General features: G+C 43.4%; 1 protein-coding gene across 5 annotated transcripts; it reads left to right on the top strand.

The window, feature by feature from the left end:
• The first annotated feature begins 389 nt into the window (after nucleotides 1-389).
• Nucleotides 390-26,174, top strand: PLEKHS1 (pleckstrin homology domain containing S1). Of its 5 annotated transcripts, none has more exons than XM_066355344.1 (14): nucleotides 390-678; nucleotides 1,883-1,950; nucleotides 2,147-2,193; nucleotides 10,043-10,131; nucleotides 10,244-10,350; nucleotides 10,836-10,970; nucleotides 13,615-13,690; nucleotides 14,559-14,681; nucleotides 16,463-16,585; nucleotides 19,304-19,416; nucleotides 19,858-20,064; nucleotides 21,385-21,486; nucleotides 22,700-22,835; nucleotides 24,842-26,174. In XM_066355344.1, the coding sequence occupies exons 3-14, from the start codon at nucleotides 2,166-2,168 to the stop codon at nucleotides 25,019-25,021; spliced, it is 1,419 nt and encodes a 472-aa protein (XP_066211441.1). In that variant the 5' UTR covers nucleotides 390-678; nucleotides 1,883-1,950; nucleotides 2,147-2,165; the 3' UTR covers nucleotides 25,022-26,174. The 5 variants fall into 5 exon arrangements, with proteins under 5 accessions (XP_066211441.1, XP_066211442.1, XP_066211440.1 ...); XM_066355345.1 differs by having other exon boundaries at nucleotides 1,863-1,950; nucleotides 14,562-14,681; XM_066355343.1 differs by having other exon boundaries at nucleotides 1,863-1,950.
• Nucleotides 26,175-26,286: the final 112 nt, after the last annotated feature.

The raw sequence follows: 26,286 nt of genomic DNA, 5'->3' as shown, positions 1-26,286 counted from the left end.
GAGCTTGCTTATCTCTAAGGATTGTTGGGCGGCCATGCAGGACTACGTTCCTGGCGTCACCCTGTTGACGACAGCTTCATTGCGGATAAATAAGTACATCTTCCTGGAGCTTGTTGGCATGTACAAATATGCTAGGGAAGCCAGGCTTCTGTTTCCTTACCGAGCACAAAGGACTCCTTTCTACCACCCTCAGGAGGACGTTGGGACGATATGAATGTGTGTCAAGCAAGGGAATTGCTTCAATGGTAGTCACTGCAGGAGACCAAGATTGGGCTGACACTGTTCTCAATACATCATTGTGACTATGGTCCAAAGTCTGGTAGGAATTTTTTAAAAATATATTTCCTTGTGTGTGTGTGTGTGTGTGTGTGTGTGTGTGTGTGTGTGTGTGTTTTGCTAGACAGCTGGAAGGCCACAGGCATTTCTGTGCCAAGCCACAAGATGACTGGAAGCCCCGGGACTTCCCCTGGGCTCCCAGCTTCCATTTCAACTTGGGGCGAGAGTAAAATTTGCCCTAAGCTTAGAAGTTGGGGAACTTCCTGTTGGTTGACATGTCAAGCAGAGCTTGTACTTTCATTCTCACCTGGTATATGCAGCAGAGAGTGAGCAGCGGTGCCTTCAGGAAACCCAGGGAGAGGGTACTCTGCTGAGAATGAACCAGTGACCTCCCGGCTTCCAGTAAGTACCGTTGATGTGATTGGTGTGGGTTCTCAGGGCCATGGTGATCTGGCAGTGTAATTGAGTGCAATTGCTGGCATGGGCTCTTTCCTCAAAACCTTCGTGGGCTGTACAGTCAAAGGGAAACTCTTGATAACACACTCTTCAGATCCCAAGGGACATTCCAATGACCAGGTTAGGCAACAGCGAAAGTGGGTAGATCCTCCTGGTTGAGATCGAAGAGCCAAATCCGAAAGGCTGTTTTGTCCAGAGGGAATGACAGGCAATACAAGCAGAGCTCTGAAATAATTTTTCTTTCTTAGATAGGAGGAACAGAAAATGGTTCAGACACCAGCTCTCCAGTTAGAATTCTGACTCTCTTCTTAGTTATGTGATCAAAGACAAATGCTTAATCTCTCTGGGAAGTGCCATTATCTATAAAATGGTTATTGTATCACTGTAAAAATAGTGTAAGCTTTATAATATTGTTAAGTGATATATATAAAAATTATATATATAACATATATATATATATAAATCTAAGGAAATTTCAGATAGATGAGTTTGCTTATATCAGCATTTATATATAATATATATATAAAAATATATAAATGTGTATGATTAAGAAATTGCTATGAGTCATTCATGCCTTAGGAAGAAAGAATGAGTTTATCCAGAAGAAAAAGGGAAACAGGGAAGGAGAAATGACAGCATGCCCATGGATGGTAGAAGTCCCTGGGCCACCTCCTATTTTCCTGGGACTGTCCTGGCACTGTCCTCTTCCGTGTGCTTCCTTCTACTGTGAGAGTTTTCTTAATTCAAGGTCAATTGGTCTCCGATACACCCCTGTTCGAAAGACCTCACCTGCCCCGAGGCCCTTTACCCTTTGGGATTCCCCTTCTCTTGGGCCCCGTAAGGATATGGCATTGTGAACGGGAAGACTCAGGGCCAGTTCCACCCTGTCTGCCTCCGTCCCCAGAGTCAGGCAGCCTTGGGAACGAGCCACTCAGGCGGCTGAAGCAATGTAGAATGCCTTGGTCTGGCTCTTCGGTTCCCTCTGGACAAAGTGAGTTCCTGGCCCAAACTAGGGCTTGTCTTGGGCTGGGCTTGCTCTTAACCAGAAATGCTTTCTCAGCAGTGCTTGCTCCATGGCACCCAGCCTTTGCCCTGGTCTTATCTGTCCTGCCCTGTGTCACTTCCTTCAGGGGTTTTCTTGTTAGAGCAGGAGCTGACAAAGTCCAGGGAAGCTGCTCCTTCAGCCATCTTAGCAACACCTCCACAGAACTGCCACAGGTGAGCCCTGCTAGGACATATCCTTGTTGCCATGACTACCACCAGCCCTGGGGGGGGGGGGGGTTGGGGGTGAAGGCAGATCACTCATCTCATCCACATGCCTGAGCACCATCCTAATACTTGCTGGTCAAGGGGCTAACGAAAGAGGCACACTATTGTTTGGGGACTAACCACTCTTAATCCTTCCTTTTGCCAGGTGAGAACAGACAGCCACAATGGAATTCAAACCTCAGAAGAGCCCAGGTACCCAAGGGGCATACTCTCAGAAGGAAAAATCTTTTTCTTGAAAATAGTGACTTAAGTCCCATCAACCTAACCAGGATACAGAATATGGGTTTAGTAGGAATAGCAGGTGGCATTCTGGGACAAGGATTCTTGGTTGGGAGAATGTAGTAGCAGAAGCTATTGGATTCAGTTAATTCTTTTTTAAGAGCTCACCTGTCTAGAAACTTGGCACTTTCTAGTTTTTATGGGCTGATCTGTTCCATTTGTTTCATGTTCCTTTGTTGCTCAGAAATGATACTAAAAACAAACTATAGCCCAGAGAGAAGACTGGGGAAAATTTCCTTAAGATTTATATGAAATTTCTCACTTGGAAGAACTGCCTAAATTGTTATCAGGGCTTATTGTGGGGGTAACATACAGTGTATTGTTCTAACACTCATATTTACATAGATTATTTATTGCAGGTGCATGGTTTAGGAGAGCTGAATTTAGAACAAAGTAACGTAGAAATCAAATGCTCTGAAAAATTAAATTCAAAATATTTTAAAGTATCTACTCAGAGGACCTATCATTCATAAATCACCATGCTTCCTGCTGCAGAGCACATAGAGATTAACCAGTTAGAGTCACGGTTCTCAGGGAGTTTGTAACTGGTTGGGACGTTACAATAAACACGTGCACATCGCTGTGTTGGGACTCATGATAGTGCTATGTGAGTCTGGAAGAGAACAAGCATTCACGTAGCTGTGGGCATCGAGAGAAGATTGAGGGAGGAGGCATTTTAGCTGGGCACTAAAGATGTGTAGGCATTTAAAATAGATGGGAACAGAGAGCACATCCCAGCAGGAAGGATAGAATGAGCCAAGACCATGGACGGGTTAGGGGCAGGATGCTTTGGGAGCGGACTGCAGCTGTAAGGCAGGCCAGGAGAGAGCAGAGGGTGAGGCTACAGAAATGTTGCACTGTATTGGGCCAGACCTTGACCTCATACAGCCATTGAGCAGAGTGGTGTGATAAGGTTTGCATTTTACATTGGTCATATTTCTGAAGCGGCTTTATTGGAGGTGTAATTCACATACAATAAACTGCACACATTTCAAGTGAACAGTTTGATAAGTTTTTCCATGAGTATATGAAAAAAAGCACCACAGCCACGACAGGGAACACAGGCAGCACTCCGGAAAGTTTTCTCGTGCCTGCGTGTGGCCGTTCCCTCCAGCACCCAAGACTTGTCGCTCTGCTTTCTGTCGCTCTAAGTTCATTTATATTTCCTAGAGTTTTATACAGATGGAATCACACTCAATGCACTCTTTATTTTTTTCTGGCTACTTGCACTCAGCATAGTTCTTCTGCGATTCATCCGTGTGGTTGCCTGTGTCAATAATTTGTCCCTTTTTGGATGGGAGAGTATTTTGCCGAATAGTTGTATATGGACATGCCTCAATTTGTTGCCTTATTCACTTGCTGCTACCAATCTTTGCCTATTACAAAGGAAGCTGGTATAAACTTGTGTGTATAATTTTTTTTCTAAAATTATACATCCTTTTAACTAGGCATAGAATGACTAGGTGTGATAAGAAGATATTTAACTTTCTTTTCCAGATTTGTTTGTTTAATTTAAGAAAAAAACCATTATCGAGGTATAATTGGTATACGGTAAGCTGACATGCTTATAGTCTACCATTTGATAAATTGACATATGTGGGCACCTGTAAAACCACCAACAAAATCACTATGAGAGGCTACTTCATGTCCATTAGGATGGCTACAGGTCAAAAAAATGGAAAATAATAAGTATTGATGAGGACATGAAGAAATTAAAACCCTCATATACTTCTGGTAAAATGTGAAAAAAAATTTGGTGGTTCTTCAAAGTCAAACATAGAATTACGATAGGATCCCTCAATTCCAATCCTAGATATAGACGATATAGACCTCAAAGAACTGAAAAGAGAACCTACCCATCGGCCCCACAAGTTTTCTTTCACTTCCCTTCCCCCCTTTCATGTGCCCACACCTCCCCAGACAACCACCAATCTTGCTTCTTGTCTATAAATTGCTTCGCCTTTTATATAATTTTATATAAATAGAATCACACATTATGCACACTTTTTGTCTAGCTTCTTTCACTCAGTATAATTCTTTTGAGATTCATCTATGTATTTGCATGTGTCAAGAGTTCATTCCTTCTTATCTCTGAGTAGGAGTCCATGTTATGAATGTGACTTGTGAATTCATTTACCTGTTGATGAACACCTGGGTGGCTTCTAGTCTTTGGCTTTTTCAAATAAAGCTGCTATGAATATTCATGGAAAGTTTTGTATGGTCATATATTCTTTTACATAAGAGTATAGTAGTTCTTAAGCTTTTTTTAGGGGGGAAAAAACTAAGGAAAAATAAGATTAAGCATTTTAAAGTGAACAATTTAGGGCAGGCGTGGCCAACAGTTTTTGTCCCAGGGCCAAATTAGAAAGAAAATTTTTTTCACGGACTGGACAAAATATTAAAATAAAAAAATGTTAAATACAAAAAACGATTCGTTTAAGTAAACAAAATTCTATTATGTAGACCTGGCCGGTTGGCTCAGTGGTAGAACGTCGGCCTGGCATGCAGAAGTCCCGGGTTTGATTCCCGGCCAGGGCACACAGGAGAAGCGCCTATCTGCTTCTCCACCCCTCCCCCTCTCCTTCCTCTCTGTCTCTCTCTTCCCCTCCCGCAGCCGAGGTTCCATTGGAGCAAAGATGGCCTGGGCGCTGGGGATGGCTCCTTGGCCTCTGCCCCAGGCGCTAGAGTGGCTCTGGTCGCAACAGAGCGACGCCCCGGAGGGGCAGAGTATCGCCCCTGGTGGGCGTGCCGGGTGGATCCCGGTGGGGCATATGCGGGAGTCTGTCTGACTGTCTCTCCCCGTTTCCAGCTTCAGAAAAATACAAAAAAAAAAAGAAATTTATTATGTAAGTTGTTTATGAATAAATGTAAATGAGTGAAAAAAATTTAATATACAATATTATTTTAATAAAAATATATTTTAATAAAAATATAATTATATACCATATAAATATCCAAACTGTATCACAATCAATTGAAACAATATTTAATTAATAGAATGAGCTTGAAAGGGTTATATTGCAAATAAAACAATTATTTCGTTTTACAAACAGCCTGGACATGTTTTCAGTTATCAACTGCAGCTATTGTCTATGCTACAATGCCACTTGATTCAGCACACTTGACCACAAAAATAACGAATTGTTTGACCTTGGGTGCGCACTGGCAAACTCCGCCTAAAAGAATGTGGGTTTCACATCGCCACTAAACGTCAAACAGTTCATACTGAGTACAGACGAGTACAAAAGTTGTAAATCTTTATAATGGAATTTTTTTTTTAAATAAAGAAGTATCGCAAATCCATTCGACCAATTATTGGAAGTTAACCCTAGATTAGTCACATGTGGAATTCTTTTTCATGTATCACTATCTTCTTAAATATCTCGATTTCCAGTAATCAAAAATGCTTCTGCTTCTGAGTAGCTGAGATTTTAAAGTAGTGGAGAATATTAATCATGGGCCACATAAACTCATCCTGCCCGTGGGCCGTATGTTGGCCATGCCTGATTTAGGGGCTTATAATATTATACATTCACAGTGTTGTGTAATTATCATCTCTAACCAACTCCAAACACTACCATCACTCCAGAGTAAAAGCCCTTACCCAATAAGCAGTTTCCCCCTTCCACATTCCCTGCCCCCAGCCTCCGTCAACCAACAATCTATATTCTATCTGTATGGATTGATCTATTCTAGGTATTTTATATAAATGAAACCATACAATATGTGATTGGTTCTTTTACTAAGCATAGTATTTTTGAAGTTCATCCATGTTGTAGCATGTATCACTACTTCATTCCTTTTTGATGACTGAATAATATTCCATTGTATGTATAGACCACAATTTGTTTATCTATTCACCTGCTAATGGACATTTGAGATGTTTCTACCTTTTGGCTATTGTGAACAGTGTTACTGTGAACCTGTGTGTACATATACTTGTTTGAATATATGTTTTCAGTTCTTTGAGGTCTATATCTAGGATTGGAATTGAGGGATCCTATCGTAATTCTATGTTTGACTTTGAAGAACCACCAAAATTTTTTTCACATTCTACCAGAAGTATATGAGGGTTTTAATTTCTTAACATCTTCATCAATACTTGTTATTTTCCATTTTTTTTGACCTGTAGCCATCCTAATGGACATGAAGTAGCCTCTCACAGTGATTTTTTTTTTTTTTTTTTTATGTATTTTTCTGAAGCTGGAAACGGGGAGAGACAGTCAGACTCCCGCATGCGCCCGACCGGGATCCACCCGGCACGCTCACCAGGGGCGATGCTCTGCCCACCAGGGGGCAATGCTCTGCCCCTCCGGGGCGTCGCTCTGCCGCAACCAGAGCCACTCTAGCGCCTGGGGCAGAGGCCAAGGAGCTATCCCCAGCGCCCGGGCCATCTTTGCTCCAATGGAGCCTTGGCTGTGGGAGGGGAAGAGAGAGACAGAGAGGAAGGATGGGGAGGGTGGAGAAGCAAATGGGTGCTTCTCCTGTGTGCCCTGGCCGGGAATCGAACCCGGGTCCCCTGCACGCCAGGCCGACACTCTACCACTGAGCCAACCAGCCAGGGCCTCTCACAGTGATTTTGATCAGCATTTCCCTAATGACTACTGCTGTTGCTCAACTTTTCATATGCTTATTGACCTTTGATATAACTTCTTTGGAAAAAGATCTACTCAAGCCCTTTGCCCATTTTTCAATTGGGTTGTTTGTTTTTCTGTTATTGCATTGTAAGAGTTCTTTATATATTCTGAGTACTAAAATCTTATTCTTATTAGATATATAATTTGTAAATATTTTCTCCCATTATATAGGTTGTGTTTTCACTTTCTTAATATTGGTGCACAAAAGTTTTAAAATTTGGTGAAGTCCAATTTACACATTGTTTCTTTTAGTATCCATGTTTGATGTCATATCTAAGAATCCATTGACAAGTCCAGAGTCATCAAAATTTACCCCTCTGTTTTCTACAAGTTTTATGGTTTTAGCTCTTTTATTAAGGGCATTGATTCACTTTTAAGTTAATTTTTTTCTATAGTGTTATACAGGGCTCCAACTTTATTCTTTTGCACATGGATACTCAGTTGTCCAAGCGCTATTTGTTGAAGGGACTGGTCTTTCCTCAATGAATGACCTTGGTGTCCTTATTGAAAGTCAGCCACTGATATATGGGTTTATTTCTGGGCTCTCGATTCTATGTCATAAGGCTGTGTACTAGTACCATATTCTTCTGATTACTGTAGTTTTGTACTACAGTGTGAGTATTCTAATTTTGTGCTTTTTCTAGATTGTTTTGGCTTTTCAGAGCCCCTTGCAATTCAATGTGAACTTGAGGTTAGGCTTGTCCATTTCTGCAAAACTGTCCTTGAGATTTCAGCAGGGATGTCATTGAATCTATAGCTGTAGATCCATGTTTATTTTTTGCACATGGATATTCAGTTGTTCAAGCGCCATTTATTGAAATGGCTATCCTTTCTCCATTGCATGGCCTATGTATCTTTGTCAAAAATCAGTTGTCTGTCGTCTGACCTGTGGTGGCGCAGTGGATTAAACGTTGACCTGGAAATGCTGAGGTCGCTGGTTCAAAACCCTGGGCTTGCCTGGTCAAGGCACATATGGGAGTTGATGCTTCCAGCTCCTCCCCCCCCCCTTCTCTGTCTCTCTCTCTCTGTCTCTCCCTCTCCTCTCTAAAAAAAAAAATGAATAAAAAAAAAAAAATCAATTGTCTGTCTATGCATGGGCTTATTCCCATAATATCTATTTTGTTCCACTGATATATTTGTCAGTCTTTATGCCATGTTGTTTAGATTGTCTATATAGCCTTATAATAGTTCTTGAAATCAGGTACTGTTAGTGTTCTAACTGACTTTTTTCAGAGTTATTTTGGCTATTCTAAATACTTAGCATTTTCATATAACTTTTATAATCAGCTTTGTCAATTTTAAAAATCTGCTAAGTCTATAGAATGTCATTAGAGATTTCTAAGACCAAATTTTCCAAAATATCAGTATTTATTCCACCCTCTAAGTTTAACAGCACCAAAGAGTACCTCTATCACAGGCAGATTGAAGACTGGCTTATTCTGCAAATGATAAAGGTTAAAGTTTCCTCTGTTTTTAATAATAGCTACTCTTTAGTGTGCCCTGAGGCATGCCAAGCCCCATATAGAGCAGTTTCCATGCATGAACTTCTTCAATCCTCATCACAAATTTATCAGGTCAAGGCTACAGATGAGGAAACTGAGGCAAATGTAGAGAGTCAAGGTGCTCTATAAACATCTGTTCAGTAACTAAATCTATGAATTTTTCCAAGGTCACACAACTATGAAAGGAGCTGAAACCTGTTATATTGTTTCCTTCTGTTTTTTTTCTTTTTTCTTTTTTCTTTGCTTGGGGGGCTTTGGGGCGAGCAGATAGAATTCCTGCAGACGGAAGGGAGAGCAGACAGATGAGGACATTTGCCCGAGAATTAACTGAACCCTAGCAGGATGGCCACACAGCTATGTCACCTAACCCTGTTTTTGTGGATAAAGAGGTCTAACTCTTTAATCAAGGCCGCCTTTTGCAAAACCAAGAATAAACACCTATCCTCTGGATGGGAAAGCAAAACCAAACTCGTTTGCAAATGTTGTTTTTAATAGTTTATTTTAACAACACTTGTGTGTTCTAAATAATGAAAGTAGTTTATATTTCTTGCAGCTGTTTTGGAAAATGTAAAAAGATCAAAACTGCGATTATTTCCACACTTACAAAGAAGCATTATTTTGGAAATCCCTGCAACCACTTCAATCACCACCTTGTTTTTTCATAGCAAGCGGTTTGGCTTTTTGTTTGCTAAGCCAGAGGGCCAGGCAGAATTATCATGTTCCTGTGGCTGGTGATGAACTTTTCTAACACCTAGAGAGCCAGCAAAGTGCTTCCGAAACAGAGAACACAACACGTGTGAGCTAGAATAAGGTGTTTCTACACGCTGTCTGGATGAAGGTCCCCACTGTGGGTGACACATATGTACTTCGTCTTTAGCTCTTTTGTTTTCCTGGCCGATTATAGATGTTTGGTTTGTTTGTTTGTTTTTTATATAAATTTTTATTAATTTTAATGGGGTGACATCAATAAATCAGGGTACATATGTTCAAAAAAAACATGTCCAGGTTATCTTGTCATTCAATTATGTTGCATACCCATCACCCAAAATCAGATTGTCCTCCATCACCTTCTATCTAGTTTTCTTTGTGCCCCTCCCCCTCCCTTTCCCCTCTCCCTCCCTCTCCTCCCCCCCCCCTCCCCCCGCCCCGTAACCACCACACTCTTGTCCATGTCTTAGTCTCATCTTTATGTCCAACCTATGTATGGAATCATGCAGTTCTTGGTTTTTTCTGATTTACTTATTTCACTCCATATAATGTTATCAAGATCCCACCATTTTGCTGTAAATGATCCGATGTCATCATTTCTTATGGCTGAGTAGTATTCCATAGTGTATATGTGCCACATCTTCTTTATCCAGTCATCTATTGAAGGGCTTTTTGGTTGTTTCCATGTCTTGGCCACTGTGAACAATGCTGCAATGAACACGGGGCTACATGTGTCTTTACGTATCAATGTTTCTGAGTTTTGGGGGTATATACCCAGTAGAGGGATTGCTGGGTCATACATCACTGAATAACCTGAAGACTTTTCCAGAAGTAAACAGTGTTTTCCAACTGAGGCAGTTCTTTTCAGAAATTTACAGGGAACAAACTGAGTTCTGTTCACCTTTCTCTTATTAGGTAAACAATTTACATCTAATTATGAAAATAAAGTCTGCAAACAAGATTACTTTATTAAATCACCACCTCCTCAGCTTTTCTCCTCAGCAGTAAGTATTCAGTAGGATTTTAACAGGCCTCCCACCAGCCTCCTGAGCAGTTTTTAAATCCTTTCTCTTTCTCTGAGATTTAACTGAGATGCCAAATGGTTTCCTTTTGCAGACCTCTTGGAAAAAGCGGTTTTTTGTTCTATCCAGGAGTGAGGAAAAGGCCTTTCGGCTTTCCTATTACAAAGACCATCACCCCCGAGGTTTCATTAAAATTGATCAGTATGTATCCAATTGAGAAAGAGTTTATACCAACCACCACAAATGTGTTGCGTGCAAATTGAAATGTAAATCATTAGTGAAAGAAGCCAGGGCTCCATGCTTATAATATCTGTTGCTGAAAAGAAGCTAAAATGGGGAACATTTGAATACAAGAGCATTAAATAATTATTTCATATTGTATATTCTAGTTGGTAAATGATTAATAAGAATTTAGTTACAAAAGACTTTGATTCACTTAATTTATAGACGAGAGAGCAAAGGATCATTTCATAAAGCCAAGATAGATTTTATAAATATTTAGACTTTTTTTTGCCTTGAAGGAATTATGTACAAAACATTAGAAAACAGAATTTGTAGAATCAAGCATCCAACTGAAATAGCGATTTTTGAATTGAGTTTTGTGCTAAACAAAGTATTTGATGGACCAGTTTTCTTCCTCATTTTGTGTTTGCAACTGTTTCGTACCTTATGGCTCTTTCTAACAGAAGTGCCAGTGTAGAAGTTGGCATAAGCAGCCACGAAAAAATGCAGTCTGTACAGAAGATGTTTAAATGCCGCCCAGAGGAGGTGATGTCCATCAGAACCACTGCCAGAGACTACTACCTCATTGGCGATGACAGGTGAGTGCTAAGATAATGCAGTGTCTTGAGTGCAAAACAAACAGAAACATTTTGAAACAATAAACATGCTTAGAACAGAAACCTCAGGTCACACTCTTAAACCCCATCTTGGCCGTCTTCATTATTTGTTAAAATACCTTGAATAGTCACTGTTCATTTCCTAGGGCAGCCATAACAAGGCACCACATCCTGCATGGCTTAGAACAGGGGTCCCCAAACTACGGCCTGCGCACTTCCGGAAGGGGCACCTCTTTCATTGGTGGTCAGTGAGAGGATGCATCCTGTGCTCCTGGAGTACTGTATGTGGTGGCGCTGCAAAGCGTGGCGTCGCTCACGTACAGTACTACTTCCGGTGACATGGGTCACACACATCACGGCTCGGGAAGCGTGTCATATCACTTGTTACGACTAGCAGTGACAAATATGGAACCGGACGTTGACCATCTCATTAGCCAAAAGCAGGCCCATAGTTCCCATTGAAATACTGGTCAGTTTGTTGATTTAAATCTACTTGTTCTTTATTTTAAATATTGTATTTGTTCCCGTTTTGTTTTCTTACTTTAAAATAAGATATGTGCAGTGTGCATAGGGATTTGTTCATAGGTTTTTTTTATAGTCCGGCCCTCCAACGGTCTGAGGGACAGTGAACTGGCCCCCCGTGTAAAAAGTTTGGGGACTCCTGGCTTAGAACAACACAGAAGTATCATTTCACTGTTCTGGAGTCTGAGTCTGAAATCAAGCAGCCGCAGGACCATGCTCACTCTGAAAACCCTAGGGAAGGCCTGGTCTGGCCTCTCTCCTAACTGCTGGTAGCTCCTTGGCTTATAGCAGCATAAACTTCAGTCCTCACGTGGCATTCTCCCTGTGAGCATGCCTCAGTGTTCAGTTTCCCTTTATTTTGTCATTTTATTATTATTATTATTATTATTATTATTATTGAGAGGCAGACAGGAAAGAAGAGAGAGGGTGAGAAGCTTCAACTTGTAGTTGCTTTCACTTTAGTTTTTACATTGTTTCTCGTATGTGCCTTGACCCTAGCAAGCCAGCGTCCCCTTGCTCAAGCCAGCGACCTTGGGTTTTTCATGCCAGTGACCTTTACGCTCAAGCTAGTGAGAATTGGGATCATGTGGACGATCCCCCACCCCCACCCCCAGTTCAAGCCGGCAACCCCATGCTGACAAGCCCACACTCAGAGCCAGAGACCTTGGGGCTTTGAACCTACGACCTCAGTGTTCTGCGTCAATGCTATATCCACTGTGCCACCACCGGTCAGGCTCAATTTCCCCTTTTTTATAAGGACACTAGTCATTTTGGATACCAAATGGTTAGGATACCACCATACTTCAGATGTTCTCTTCTTAAATAATTACATCTGTGACAACCTGACCCAATTTCCAAATAAGGTGACAATCTGAGGTCCTAGGAATTGGAACTTCAAATTATGAATTCTGTGCAGGGTGCGGGGTGGGGGGGACACAATAACCTATAACAGTCACCATCTGTCACACCAGATATGTACCAGTAAAAGAAACCAATAGGCAAACATCAGTATGAGCTACCTGTGTGAGGAGTGGGGGGGCTGTGCTCATCCCTGAAGGAGTCCTCAGTTCTAAGAAGGTGCCTAGTGGATTCTCCATAGATGATTATCTGTTTGACAGAGCAGCTGCCCAAGTCAGGGGAGGAAGCTGCACAGAGGAGGCAGCGAGTGCTAAAGCCAAAGTATGAAGAACCTTGATCTCTTTCAGGTGGACCCAGAGGCTTTAAAAAGCTTTCTTTTAAATTCTCATGAGCATCGGCCCTGGCCGGTTGGCTCAGCGGTAGAGCGTCGGCCTGGCGTGCGGGGGACCCGGGTTCGATTCCCGACCAGGGCACACAGGAGAAGCGCCCATTTGCTTCTCCACCCCCACCCCCTCCTTCCTCTCTGTCTCTCTCTTCCCCTCCCGTAGCCAAGGCTCCATTGGAGCAAAGATGGCCCGGGCGCTGGGGATGGCTCCTTGGCCTCTGCCCCAGGCGCTAGAGTGGCTCTGGAGATGGCCCGGGCGCTGGGGATGGCTCCTTGGCCTCTGCCCCAGGCGCTAGAGTGGCTCTGGTCACGGCAGAGCGTCGCCCCTGGTGGGCGTGCCGGGTGGATCCCGGTCGGGCGCATGCGGGAGTCTGTCTGACTGTCTCTCTCCGTTTACAGCTTCAGGAAAAAAAAATTCTCATGAGCATCAACAGAAAAGAACAGGTGATTGCTGTAAACTTTCCCCAGCCCATCTCCATAAACACACATTCCCGGAAGGGAGGCACACCTGGATAGCAACACATAAATGGTGTCTACAGGTTACAGGGCTGGCTCAGCAACACAAAAGAAATCAGTGCCAAAGCCCCTGAACCCTGCGAGCAGCGCTGTTGTTTTCTACTTTTCTTCCCATGTCTCTGCGCTCTCCTCACTGAGGTGGCAGGAGGGTTCATTCTAGCGTGGGAGTGTGGGAGAGGCAAGGAGCCAGGAGGTCATTGAAGCTACTTAGAAAAAAATCCTCATTTCCCCGCTCCCTGCTCCCACTCCTGTCCCAACCTGAATAAAAGAACCCTTCTCTGGTTCAAAAGGAGCGAAGGCGCTATTGTTGCCACATGCCAGCTGAAAGTTTATTCCTATCCACAGGGAGAAGATTAAAGACTGGGTCTCACTCATGTCATCATTTTGCCGGGACGTTGAAGCAGCACGCCGGAATACAGAGGTGACTGTCACTCACACAATACCAGGGCACCCGAACACAGCCGCCTTTCCCCAGGAAACAATGGCAGATTTTTTTTTTCCTCCTTAGCAACTGACATTAATACAAGAAAAAAAAATAATAAGTGAGAAAATGTACATCCTTATAATTTTTATGATTAACAACGGGGAAAAAATACTTTTGTGTTTTGCAAGAGAGCTAAAAAAGAGACACTTCAGGTTTTCATTATGGAGGTGGGAGGAGTGAAAATTAACTGTGGCTTTTTTTTTTTTTTTAATGGCAGCTGAAGCTGCAGTATTTTTCTTCATTGTTATTCAAGGTACATAACAGCTACCTTTGGAATGACTAAGTCTAGAGCAGTTCCTATAAAAATGCTTTTCATTTATTTTGCATTTTTAATAGCATGGCTCTCTGATGGAAAGGCTAGTGACTTTAAGTTTTTCGTATACTTCCTAAGAACCTTTGCTAATTCACACAAGTGCTTTTGGAGGAAAAGACTTTTATAAATGAAACTTTCGCCTCCAGGTGTTGTTTTCACATGTTTTCTCAGTTGTTCTCTGCTTCCAACAAGAGCAGAAGCCAAGGAGGAAAGGAAAACAAGCTGACTCTAATTATTAGAACAAAGGGGTGGGTGCAGGGAGCCACAGGGTTGGACAGCTCAGTGGAAGGCATTTCTGAAGGCCATGCTGAGAGTCCTCAGGGGTTTGGAAATGGGGGAGACAGGATCTCCTCGTGTCTCAGAGAGAACTCTGGCCAGCAGCATTCATGTCAGTGGTGAAAGGCCAGAGGCAGGGAGCCCGGGGAAGAGGCTGTTGCTTCATTCCGACAGGAGTTCATTCATGTCCTGATGCCAGCGTTGCTTTCTCGTAAGCAGGAGAAATTCTCATGGGACGATATAAGCTTCCTTTCAGACTCAAGCTCTCGCCTCGGTTCTTCCAGCTCGTGGGAGACTGTCAGCCCCACCTCACCAAGAAGTACTACTCTCCCCGACATGGTAATCAGACTCGCCTCGTCTCTCTCAGGATGCCTGCCTGGGAGTCAACTGATGCTTCAAATGTCCCTCCAATGTATTTGACACCTTCCTCAAACCCAGCCCACCCTAAGAATGATTCTTAGCCCCAGTGTTTATCCTATACCTAGCCTAGTGGCCGTACCACATGTGAGCCTACTGCTTGCACTACCCACCTCTAAATGGATTCATTCATTCTGGATGCTCCTCCATATCCACCTGGGCATGTCAGGAGGATCCACCCCACCCCCTCAGCTAAACAGAAGGCTGGCTGGTAAACTTTTCCTCCTTTCACACACGGAACAGATTATCTCTGTAAAAAAAAATTGCCAAAACACCAGTTTATTTCCTGCCATATCATCTGTACTCCTCAAGCAAAATCAGAATTTTTACTAATTTCCCTCATTTATGCAGATCAGCCTTGCTTCTCATGTGTGTGTGTGTAATTTCATCTTCATTTCTAATGAAATGAATTTGAAGAAAAAAAATACATCTGCCCCTTGAAAGTGATTTGTAACTGTAGTCTCAGTTCTCTTGGATTTGTAATCTTTCCACCTTTGTCTCTTATTACCAAATGGATTATCTTTTTCTTCTGCCATAAATACTATTTTGTCCCTTAGAGATGTAACCATGGACATTCCCTTCTCCCTGGGTACCAGGCACTTCTTACGATGGCATAGCTTCCTGGTTTTATCTAGTTGGAAGTTCTCCAACTATTTTAAAAGCTTTTTATAGCTTGTCAAACTCACCAAGCCAAGCCCTGACAGGGTGTGTGTGGGAAAGGTGACGGGAAACAGGGCTGGGGAGACTCACCCTTTTCAGTAATTGCCTCTTGCTCGTCACTCATCAGACCCCCTCCTCCCCAAAGATGTCATTGGTTGTCTTGCCTTTTACACTAGGGACTCCAATCCAGAGACTTTTCCGTCAGCTCCAGCTAGCAATGCTTCCGTCTTGTTGGGATTTGTTGTTGTTGTTGAAAATAAATTAGATCCCTTCTTCATCCCCAACTCAGCCTGATCCAGCTCCATAAAAAACTTGGAGCTGGAGAAATGGACACAACTTAAATGTATCTGTGTTTTTTAAATCACTTTCTTTCTAGGACTTCCTACCTAGAGAACATTCAGGTCCTTTCAAAACCCACTGTTCTAAGGCATTGTTCTTAGAAGAATGAAATTGTACTATTTTCGTGCCACGCAAAGCAGCTACTTTAATAGAGTATCTTGTATCGTGGGGAGGACAGACAGTAATTGGTTGAACCTAGGTCACCCTGAAGCCTATAATTCATACTGTCACATGATCAACGCTACAAAGTCGCATTGCTATGAAAACAATAGAACTTGTGAGCAGAGCACAAAGGAAAAATATTGAGCAGGAAGAGAAAAGTTGTGATACTTTAACTCTGGGCTAATAATTACCTTCTCAGATGGACTTGGCAAAAACTAGAAAAAAAAATGGGGGTGGGGGACTTTGGTGGAGCTTAGTGACTTGGATACCACCCACTGGAGAGAACTACTTGTTCTGACTTACAGGTCCCAGTGGTAGAGGAAAGCCTGAGAGATGAGCTTATATTTTCACATTATCAGGGGTGACTCAGACTCAAGAGGCAACTTCATGTTGTGTGGGATTTTGGTTGTAACCTTGAAAGACCCTCTGATCTTCCCCACCCAATTAATCTATTATGGCTTTCCCGGAGAACATATGGTTTAATTCTGTCTCTTGCAAAGAAAATGAAAAAGCATTAATTCTGTCTTCATCTCTTTATTCAGCATTTAATGGAAAAAAGTTCTCCAGGACTCAGACAAAGTCATCTACCACGTCTTTTGCCAGAAACCGCTCAAGGCACAGAAGAAGAGAGTCATTATCTTAGTCCTCAAAGTATTCTTTTAGAGGTAACCCCTTCCACTTGTTAATCATCTATTCCTTCTACAAATACTTGCTGAGCCCCTGCCATGAACTGTTTCTGAGGCATTGGGCCGGTTCATTGGAACACTGAATCGGTGATCAGACACAGGTGATGTGCTCAGTGGTGACATTTGAATAGGAACCAACCATGATACAAGACTGAAAGGGCTCCACACTGAAGAAAGATGTTCACAAAATGCCCAGAGTGCACACGGGTGGGAGTCAGGGGAGCTGGCTTCCAGCCAGAAGATCGGGGAAGTTCCAGGGCGATGACTTATGATTTTACTTGATAGGCAAAACTGGGACTTGGGGAATTAACTTGGGGAGTCTTTCTGCATTCTGGGAAGAAACAATCATATGAACACAGGTCCTTGGGTGATAAATTGTGTAGTGTGTATCAACCAGTCTATTGATCCATTGGAAGCCCCTATGGAGTGCCCTCTGGGTGCTAGAATGGTACTACTTACTATACTAGGCATGGAACTGTATCTTCTGCCCTCAGAGCTCACAGCCGTACCAGTTATCACATGATAATGCTACCCAAGAGGTATGGGCAAAGAGCTCTGGAACCAACAGAAAAAAAACAGAGATTTTTCTCTCTCCACTGGAGTCAGGGAAGGCTTTAGAGACAAAATACCCTTTGATAAGCATATAGCGAATAGCTCAGGTGGGCTGTACCCTAGAGCGAGTGAATGGTGTCGTGGGCAATATGACACACACAAAAAACCCCAGACCATGATGGGTCTTAATGCCAAGTTGACTTCATTCTGTATGAAGTCAGCACAGGCAGTGGTGGCCTCTGAGATGGGAAGTTGCAAAACCCAAATTAATTTCCTATGAACCCAGAGCTTATATTTGCGGTGGATGATCGCAGAGAATGAAAATGGAAGGTGGGAGACAAAATTAGAGAAAGGGGAGCATTCAGCATTTACCAGACTGAGAATTTTCTACAAGATGGTGACAGGTGTTCACATAAAACAAGCATTTTGGGATCAAATTAGTTCCAGAAACACCAAGTTCAAGTTAGTTAAACAAGCTGCTTAACTGCAGAATTCTTGGAGCCTTTAGTATGCAGTGATGCATTATAAATATCCAAATAGGATACAACACACAGCATCTCCCAAGTTCGGGGGACCACAGGATCCTTCTCTCACCACAATATTTTTATGGGAGGGTTCCCTAGGACATGGTGATGGCAACTAATTTTTTATGACAGTCCAGTCCAACCAACTAGTCAGTGGTACTGAGCATTAGTTATGTGCCCTGCACAGGCTAGGTATTTTGTGGGATGCAAAATATAGTAAAGCAGATAAAAACAGAGCTAAAAGACCCTTTTTTTCAATTACAGTTTGCATTCAACTTAACAGACTATTTTGTATTAGTTTCAGGTGTATAACATACTGACTAGAAACCCACATGCCTTACAAGGTGGTCTCCCCAATATTCCAAGCACCACATACAATCACCACATTAGTGACCGTATTCCTCATGCTGCATCCCTGTGACTGTTCTGTAACTACTAATTTGTACTTCTTGACCTTCACCTTTCACACCCAGCCTTCTTATATCCCCCCTCCCCTCTGGCAACCATCAGTCTGTTCTCTGTATCTATGAGTCTTTTCTATTTTGTTTGTTCATTTCATTCTTTAGATTCCACATATACGTGAAATCATATGGTACTTGTTTTTCTCTGGCTGATTTATTTCACTGAGCATAATACCCTCTAGGCCCTTCCATGCTGTCACAAATGGTAAGATTTCATTCTTTTATGGTCAAATAGTATTCCACTGTGTGTATGTATACAACCTTTTAGCTACTCGTCTACTGATGGACTTCTCTATATTGGCTATTGTAATTAATGCTGCAATGAACATAGAGAGTGAGTGTATTCTTTCAAACTAGTATTTTGGGTTTCTTCACATATTTACCCAGAGGTGGAAGCTAAAAGACCACTTAAAAATTAAGTACAAAACTGCGCAGTGGAAGGCCAGAGAAGGGAGAGATTGACACTGGCCAAGGCGATCGGGAGGGGCTACAGCATCTTAGCTGGGCCTGAGCGCAGCTTCATTGGGCAGAAGAGAAAAGCAGCATTCGTGGTAAAGGAAACTGCGTGAAACCGGGCACTAGAAGAGCACCAGTTTGTAGGGGTATAATGGGAAGACTGGCTTGACTGGGTTGAACTGTTCCAATTACGAGTTGATGCTTAATGTGTAAGGTAGGCAATGGAAAGCCCTTAGGGTATTGAGCAACCATTGCCCCAAAGGACTGTCTTAGTCCTAAGGGACTTACTGAGAACCTGTCCAGGGCAGTATTTTCTAAAACCCTTTGCTGCCTTCTGAAATAACTGGGGTCTCTGTGGACTTAGCAGCCTGAGGCCAGCTCTGCATTGTATCTGAATCTTTGACCCAGCCAGGGGACACGTCTTCACAGTAGCACTGGTTGGGAAAAAGAATTCACGTCCCTAAGTGCCTACTAATAAAAGAGAAAAATAAATAGCAATTTAGCTCAATAAAACACTGGCATCAGGAGCGTGAGGATCCAGGAGAAGGAAACTGACTCTGAGTCTGCCAGAAGCTTTGCTAGACTAGCCCTTCTGTTCATCCGGGGGTGGGTGCACTTGCTGTTCCAGGGCCCAGGGCCATCATGTAAGGATACCTGGCTCATCGGTAGACTTGCAACCTTACATTTATTCCTCTTGTCTGTAGTTGGATAATATTATTGCTGCCAATGACTCTGAATCTGGTGAATCCATTGAACCTGGTCATCCAGACCAGGCCTCCAAGAGACTTGAGCGTCATTACATGTCAATGAAATCCTGGTGAGTAAAACTGCCATATTTGAAAAATTACTTTTAACGCATGTCCTGTTCCAGAAAACTATTCTTGAAATATTAACACAAAAACATTGACGTAGACCAAATTCTACATATTGTTCGGTAATCTCAACACAAGAAAGGGTGCAATTGGTGTCTCTCCCCACAGAAAGCCATTAATGACACCCTCGGCCATTTTTCTGTCTCCTGAGGGTGTTATTTTCTGTTTTGCATTTATGTCTCCCACATTTTCATGTCCATCTCCCAGCCTTCCCAGTGCAAAACTTGGTTTTGACTTCATGTTCACCTGTCGGTGGGAAGTTTGTTGGGTTGTAGTCCACCTGTGACTGTGATTGTAATGGTTGGACATGCCTATTCGGTGTCTAAATCAGAGAGTTGTAAGTAGACATGCTTAAAAAGGGCTTGTGTTCACTTTTTCTACTCTAGTGTTTTCCAAGAGACAACCGATGAGTCTACTGATAGCAAAGAGGAACCCCAGACCCTTCCAGAGACCCAGGACGGGGGGCTCCCCCTACAAGAACCAGGCTCCGGAAGCAGTTCTTGCCTGTCACCTGCCAAAACGGAAGCCCGGACCCCAAATGACAAAAGGGCGTCATCCTCACTAACTGTTGTGCAGTTGTCTATATTAATCAAGTAACGTTCCAATTTCTCAAACTCTGTGGGCCCTTTCAGCAAGGCAGGTGTTCTTTGTTACTCAGAATTCAAATTTTAAAGTGGTTCCTAAAAGAAATCTCAAAGTCAGCCAAGAATCTGAGCAGCTTCCCTACTCACTGGTGTGGTGGCCAAGCACAGTGAGTAACAAAGCTGGAAGCAAAGCAGTCCCCTGGGCAGTGGGGGACATTTTCAAATGTTTTGTTTTCTTTTTTTAATCTGCCTTGGCTAGTATTTCAGTTCCTGGAACATACTGATCTGGGGAGCATGTCACCCAGTTTTTACTGTTAAAATTATGGGCAATCAAATCACAAGAGGTTTGTTCTAGACTGGGAGGAGGAGGACATATAGGAGTTAAGTGGTCCCAAGAGCATTTGACAAGATTGTTCTCAATTTTAACTCTTTCCAGTGCCTTCTTCTAGGGCCCTGGTCGGCAAACTATGGCTCGCGAGCCACTTGCGGCTCTTTGGCCCCTTGAATGTGGCTCTTCCACAAAATACCACACGCGGGCGCTACCTCGATAAGAAATGTACCTACCTATATAGTTTAAGTTTAAAAAATTTGGCTCCCAAAAGAAATTTCAATCATTGTACTGTTGATGTTTGGCTCTGTTGACTAACGAGTTTGCCGACCCCTGTCTAGGGCAGTGGTAGTCAACCTGATCCCTACCGCCCACTAGTGGGCATTCCAGCTTTGATGGTGGGCTGTAGCGGAGCAACCAAAATATAAATAAAAAGATAGATTTAACTATATTAAGTTGTTTTATAAAGATTTATTCTGCCAAACTTAGCAAAAATCCGACATAAAGTACTTGGTAATTATTATTATTATATGCTTTAACTTGCTGTAACTCTGCTTTATAAATTTTATAAAGTAAAGTTACTTCCCTACTTTATAAATCACCATTACTGTGGAACCTGTGAGTGGTTAGAAAATCTTACTACTAACAGAGATACAAAAGTGGGCGGTCGGTATAAAAAGGCTGACTACCCCTGGTCTAGGGGATCATGTCCAGCAGAGAAATGAGGAAACTGCCCTGCTATGGACAATGACATGACCAATTTAGTCCATTTTTTTTCTCCCTTCTCATGGTCTCCCATCCATTGCCACATCCTTGGAGGGGTGCGGGAGGGCATCAGTGGATTCTTTTCAGTCACTTCAATTCATTTTCTTCTCCAAATGTTTTGGATGATCTTTAACTGTAAAAATGTCATCTCACATGTAAGAGGCCAGAGTTGACCCAGAAAGTCCAGTGGAGAGCCAGAGACAGTTGCCTGATTTGACAAATGTTTTATCTCACAGTAACATTCCCGATGAAAGCCACGTGGAGAAACTGAATGTGTTCCTTTCTCCTTATGACATCACCAATTATTTGGCACTCATAGAAGCTGCAGGACGAATATGGTAGGTCAGAGACCTGAGGGTTATTGATTATAAACTGGGTTGGAACATATAAAGACAACAATTATACCCTGAAACATTGTAGGTGGCAAAGCTAACCGGAGCGCGTGGACTGTTCTTCTGCTCCTGTAGCAAGTCTTTGAGGCAGAAATAGAGTATCATTGTGTGGGAGAGTCAGCCAGGAGGAGGGTGGCTACAGGAGGACCCAAAAGTCCAGGAAGGAGACAATTTCTGGTTTCTTCAGGGTGAGAAAAAGGGGAATGGAATATGTGTAATCCAAAGGAATTGTCTCAATCAATGAGCAATGAGTATTTGTGAATGAATCAAGTTAGTGGAGCCAACAAGAATCTAAGATCTAAAAGGAAAAGACATACCAGGGACTAGACTTCCAGATACCAGCTAAAAACCTGCTGGTCAGGGGCAAACACAACAGACTCTATGACTGAGAATGTTCTCGGAAGCAATCTCTGTTTACTTGATGCTAATTCTCTTAAAGACTTTGTAATTCATCTCGATGATTACATTTTTACAAGGGAAGAAAGCCCTTTGATGTATAATAGATGTTTCATACCAGTTGCCTTAGTTCTATAAGGAGGCAGGAACCACAGCCTGGCGTTGTTTTCCACATGTCCCACAAGCTCAAGCTCAATAATTAGCTTGTCTAAACCCATGGACTTTTCTGTACCCAGGCTTTCTCATTAATTTGTTTATTTGTTCATTAGCTAGTTATTGTATAATTGTTATGTGTTCACTTTCAGTAAATACTTATTGAGCACCTTCTGTTTACTTGGGAGTTATGGGGTTATAAACATTTTTCATAAAGACAGCCCCATACTTCTGGTAAAATAAAGACAGCCACATAAGCAAGGATGTATTAGACGCATTTTATTTAAATGCCAATGGGTGCAGCGTTCGCACACAGTGCCATAGGAGCCGGAGTGGGGGAGGAGTGATTCATTAAAGCCAGGCAAGTGAAAAGGAGGAGGGCTTTTTAGATGCGTTGAAGGGTCAGGCTCCCACGGTGGTGAAGAAGAAAGAATATTCCAGACAGATTAAGGAGTTCAACTACTGCAGATGTGGTACAGCAACAGCTAAAGAACCAGTGGTGGGAACAACAGCATAGAGCGAGGAGCCCCATCCGCGTCCCCATCCGTTACCCTGAACCACCAGGGAGCGTGGTCTCACGCTTGTGCCGGACACTGTGTTCCCCCTGCAGTGTGGCTCAGTGGGAAGGCCCCCCGCGCCTGGGATGCTTATTTTTTCACGGAGATCACGTTTTGGCCGTGAATGACCTGAAGCCCCACAACCTGGAAGAGGTCTCCTTGTTTCTCAGCCGGTCTATCCAGAAGGAGGTAAGCCCTGTTGACCTTGGCGGCCCCGCCTTTGGCCCCACCCCCCTTCTTCCAACATGCTTCCTCCTTCCGGAGGCCGCATCTTTGAATTTTTAAGAAAGGACTTAAGCCCTGGCCGGTTGGCTCAGCGGTAGAGCGTCGGCCTAGTGTGCGGAGGACCCGGGTTCGATTCCCGGCCAGGGCACACAGGAGAAGCGCCCATTTGCTTCTCCACCCCTCCGCCGCGCCTTCCTCTCTGTCTCTCTCTTCCCCTCCCGCAGCCAAGGCTCCATTGGAGCAAAGATGGCCCGGGCGCTGGGGATGGCTCTGTGGCCTCTGCCTCAGGCGCTAGAGTGGCTCTGGTCGCAACATGGCAACACCCAGGATGGGCAGAGCATCACCCCCTGGTGGGCAGAGCGTTGCCCCTGGTGGGCGTGCCGGGTGGATCCCGGTCGGGCGCATGCGGGAGTCTGTCTGACTGTCTCTCCCTGTTTCCAGCTTCAGAAAAATGCAAAAAAAAAAAAAAAAAGAAAGGACTTAATATCCATTTTAACATAAAGAATAAGTCAGGAATGGTGGGGGTGGGAGTGCAGAAGGATTGTTTTCATCACCCAGATAATCATGTTAGTGAACAACCCAGGCTTCTCAAAAGCCTCCTGATCCGCAGGAGAAAAGGGGCAGGCGGACTGAGCACAGGGGAGAGGCTGCCGTCCCCTCCCATGCAGGTGACTCAGCGGTAACTGCGGTCAGCGACGCCCAGGCTAAAAGCCTTTCCTTGGAGCTGCTCCCAGGCCAGAACCCGCCTCTTTGCTTCAGGGCCGAGGCCCAGATCTTTGGGTCAGAGCATTGTTTGGTAACTTCTCAAAAGGTTCAGAAGAGGTTATGGACTACCTGGCCCCAGGGTGGGTCTTTGGCAGAGGAAAGACAGTTCCGGATTGTTGGGCTGGGCCCCTGAAAGCTCTTTGCCACCGCACAAACGCCTACCCTATTCTTCTGAACCCCAGTCCAGTGTCCCCTTCTGTGGGGCACCTTTTCTGGCCTCCCTCAGATAGTTTACCCATTCTTCCCGTATGCTGCCGCGCCCTCTGTCCATATCTCAGGGCACACGCTGTGCAGTAACTAGCACCTCAGATGCCTGATCTTGAGCTCATTAAATCCAGGCTGAGGCCATTTTTGTAGCCCTAGGACCTAGTACAGCATCCAGAATACAGCATAGAGATTGTCAGTGCGTGAATGAATAAAAGAATGAGTCCTTGTTCACCCACTGATTAGTAATGAATCTTTGATAACTCACTCGTCCTTACTGGTTTTCCATTTAGATAATAGGGGTCGTACCGTTTGGCTAACCAACAAGGTTATTGTGTGAGGTGGAAGAGATAAGTTTATGACATATAATCATAAACTCTCAGAGCTGGAAGAAATTTGAGAGATAGTCCTGTGCAGTGGTTTGCAGAAATTTTAAGCCAATGAGTTGTTTCTTCAAAAAGAGCTAAGAGGGAAGACCTTGTTCTTTCCAGTGTGGACCTGCCCTTGTTTTCAGCGCCTGAACCAAGCAGATTTATTCTATGTCCTCGAGTGGACTCAAGGGGGGTGGGGGTCGGGATGGGCAAAGACACGAGAGGAGAAAATGTGAGGTTTTAAATGGAGGGGACGAGAAGCTAGATTTTGCAGAAGATACACGATTTTCTCCCTATCTTGCCAGGATCTGTTTCTGTCTGGTGGTCTCATTTCAGTTCTCTAGTATCCAGAGGCTTTGTAGTTCTTGGTTCAAATGGGCCCACTGGACACCATGGATGCCATTTGGAATCTGCCCTAAAACCTCCGGCCACTGGATGCCAGAGAATAAAATGCCACCTTCCACCTGACTATGCAAGCCGTCCTGGCTTCCTCTGCCCAGAGGGTAGAGTTCATCTCAGGACTTTCTTCAAAACCACCCTCCAAGGGTAGCCATGAGGACAGACTGAGAACAAACAACCCGAAGGAGAATCTTTAGTCATCGAAGTTTTTCTTTCTTTCTTGTGTTTTAGAAAGTGAAACTCACCATTGGCCGGATCCTGAATTCAGAGAAATTCCATGCTATCGGCTGTATGTGCCCCTTAAAATACCAAGGTGTTGTACCTGTCCAACTGGATAAGTCTGAACTGGGGAGGATACTGAAGAGGAGTCCAGCCATTAAAAAGAGTCAGCAGAAAAGAACTGGAGAGTAACATGCTGGGACCCAGTGAAGGGCTGAGGATGGGACCCGGGCCCTGTAGGGGGTCTGCCACTTAATGCTGTGGCATTGACACGAGGCGAGCCAGCACACCTCTCTGAATTTCCACACCTGCATCTTAACAATGGGGATAATTATTCCCTGACTGGCTGCTGCATCAGGGACGTGAAGACGGCCAAGTGGGATAATGACTATGGAACACAGTGGAAATATAAGGCCTGATCTCAGACTTTGTTCCAAACACCACGGACAGAGGTTGGGTAATTCCCTCATCAAAGATGCGCTGTGTGTCCTGTGAGGTCATGAGCCACACAGTCCCTTCTTTGTTCGGGAACGGACGGTTGGAAATACTCATTCCAGGAAGGCAGGAGTCCCGAGAGAGATGTGATACCAAATCAGCCTTCCCAGACATCTTCCTGCTACTTGTCATGCCCATGGTCCAGAATGCTGGGACAAAGGACAACACACGTATACAAAGAACAAAACAATCAAGAAGAAAAGAAAAATAAATAAATAAAAGTAAACAGAACACTGAGACAGAGTGGCCCTTAGATTCAGTAATCATCTGGCCCCTTTAAAGACCCTGTAACTATTCTAGGAGTTAAAGCTTTGTTAGGTCATAGCCAGCAAAGATTTGCTTGCTCTCTAAGTGATACAGAACTGCTTAGCACTTCTATGTTTGGAAAGTCTTAGCTAATTAATGCATTAACTAATTAACCCTGGAAGACCAGAAGAGTCCAATCCTTTTTCCTACATAGGAAAAGAAAGGCAAGGGAGCTCAGGACTAGCCCGATCCAGGAATGTTAGAGCAAAAAGGGGCTTCAGAAAATACAGGGGTGGGCAAATGCAGTTTATAGTTGTTCAGATGGAAAATAATGTGATAATTAATAAATAACAATACAAGAATAAACTGTCACAAACCTACTTTGGCACACCTTGTGTATTTCACTGCGCTGTGATTTTGTGTGGGAAGAAATCAAGGCTTCAAATGTGGAACGATATACTTCCTCCGTGGCTCCCAGTTTCTTAACTGTTTAGTGGCGGAACCAAGAATCCAAAACCAGCTCCGAGAAATGGCTGCCCTGATCCTCACTTTGGATTTAGGTTTGCAAAGACCTTCAGCACATAGAGGAGACATTCAAATACAGTTTCATGTTCTGTTACCCGGATAGTGCAGAAAGTATTAATGTTTTTCATTTATATGCTCTATTAGACCTACTGTTTTTTTTCTTTTTTAAACTAGATTGGAATTAAGACACC

Source organism: Saccopteryx leptura, chromosome 13 (genome assembly GCF_036850995.1).
Source record: "Saccopteryx leptura isolate mSacLep1 chromosome 13, mSacLep1_pri_phased_curated, whole genome shotgun sequence".
Classification (NCBI taxonomy): domain Eukaryota; kingdom Metazoa; phylum Chordata; class Mammalia; order Chiroptera; family Emballonuridae; genus Saccopteryx; species Saccopteryx leptura.
The sequence above is the reverse complement of the archived record's forward strand: the minus strand, read 5'-3'. Positions and strand labels throughout refer to the sequence as shown.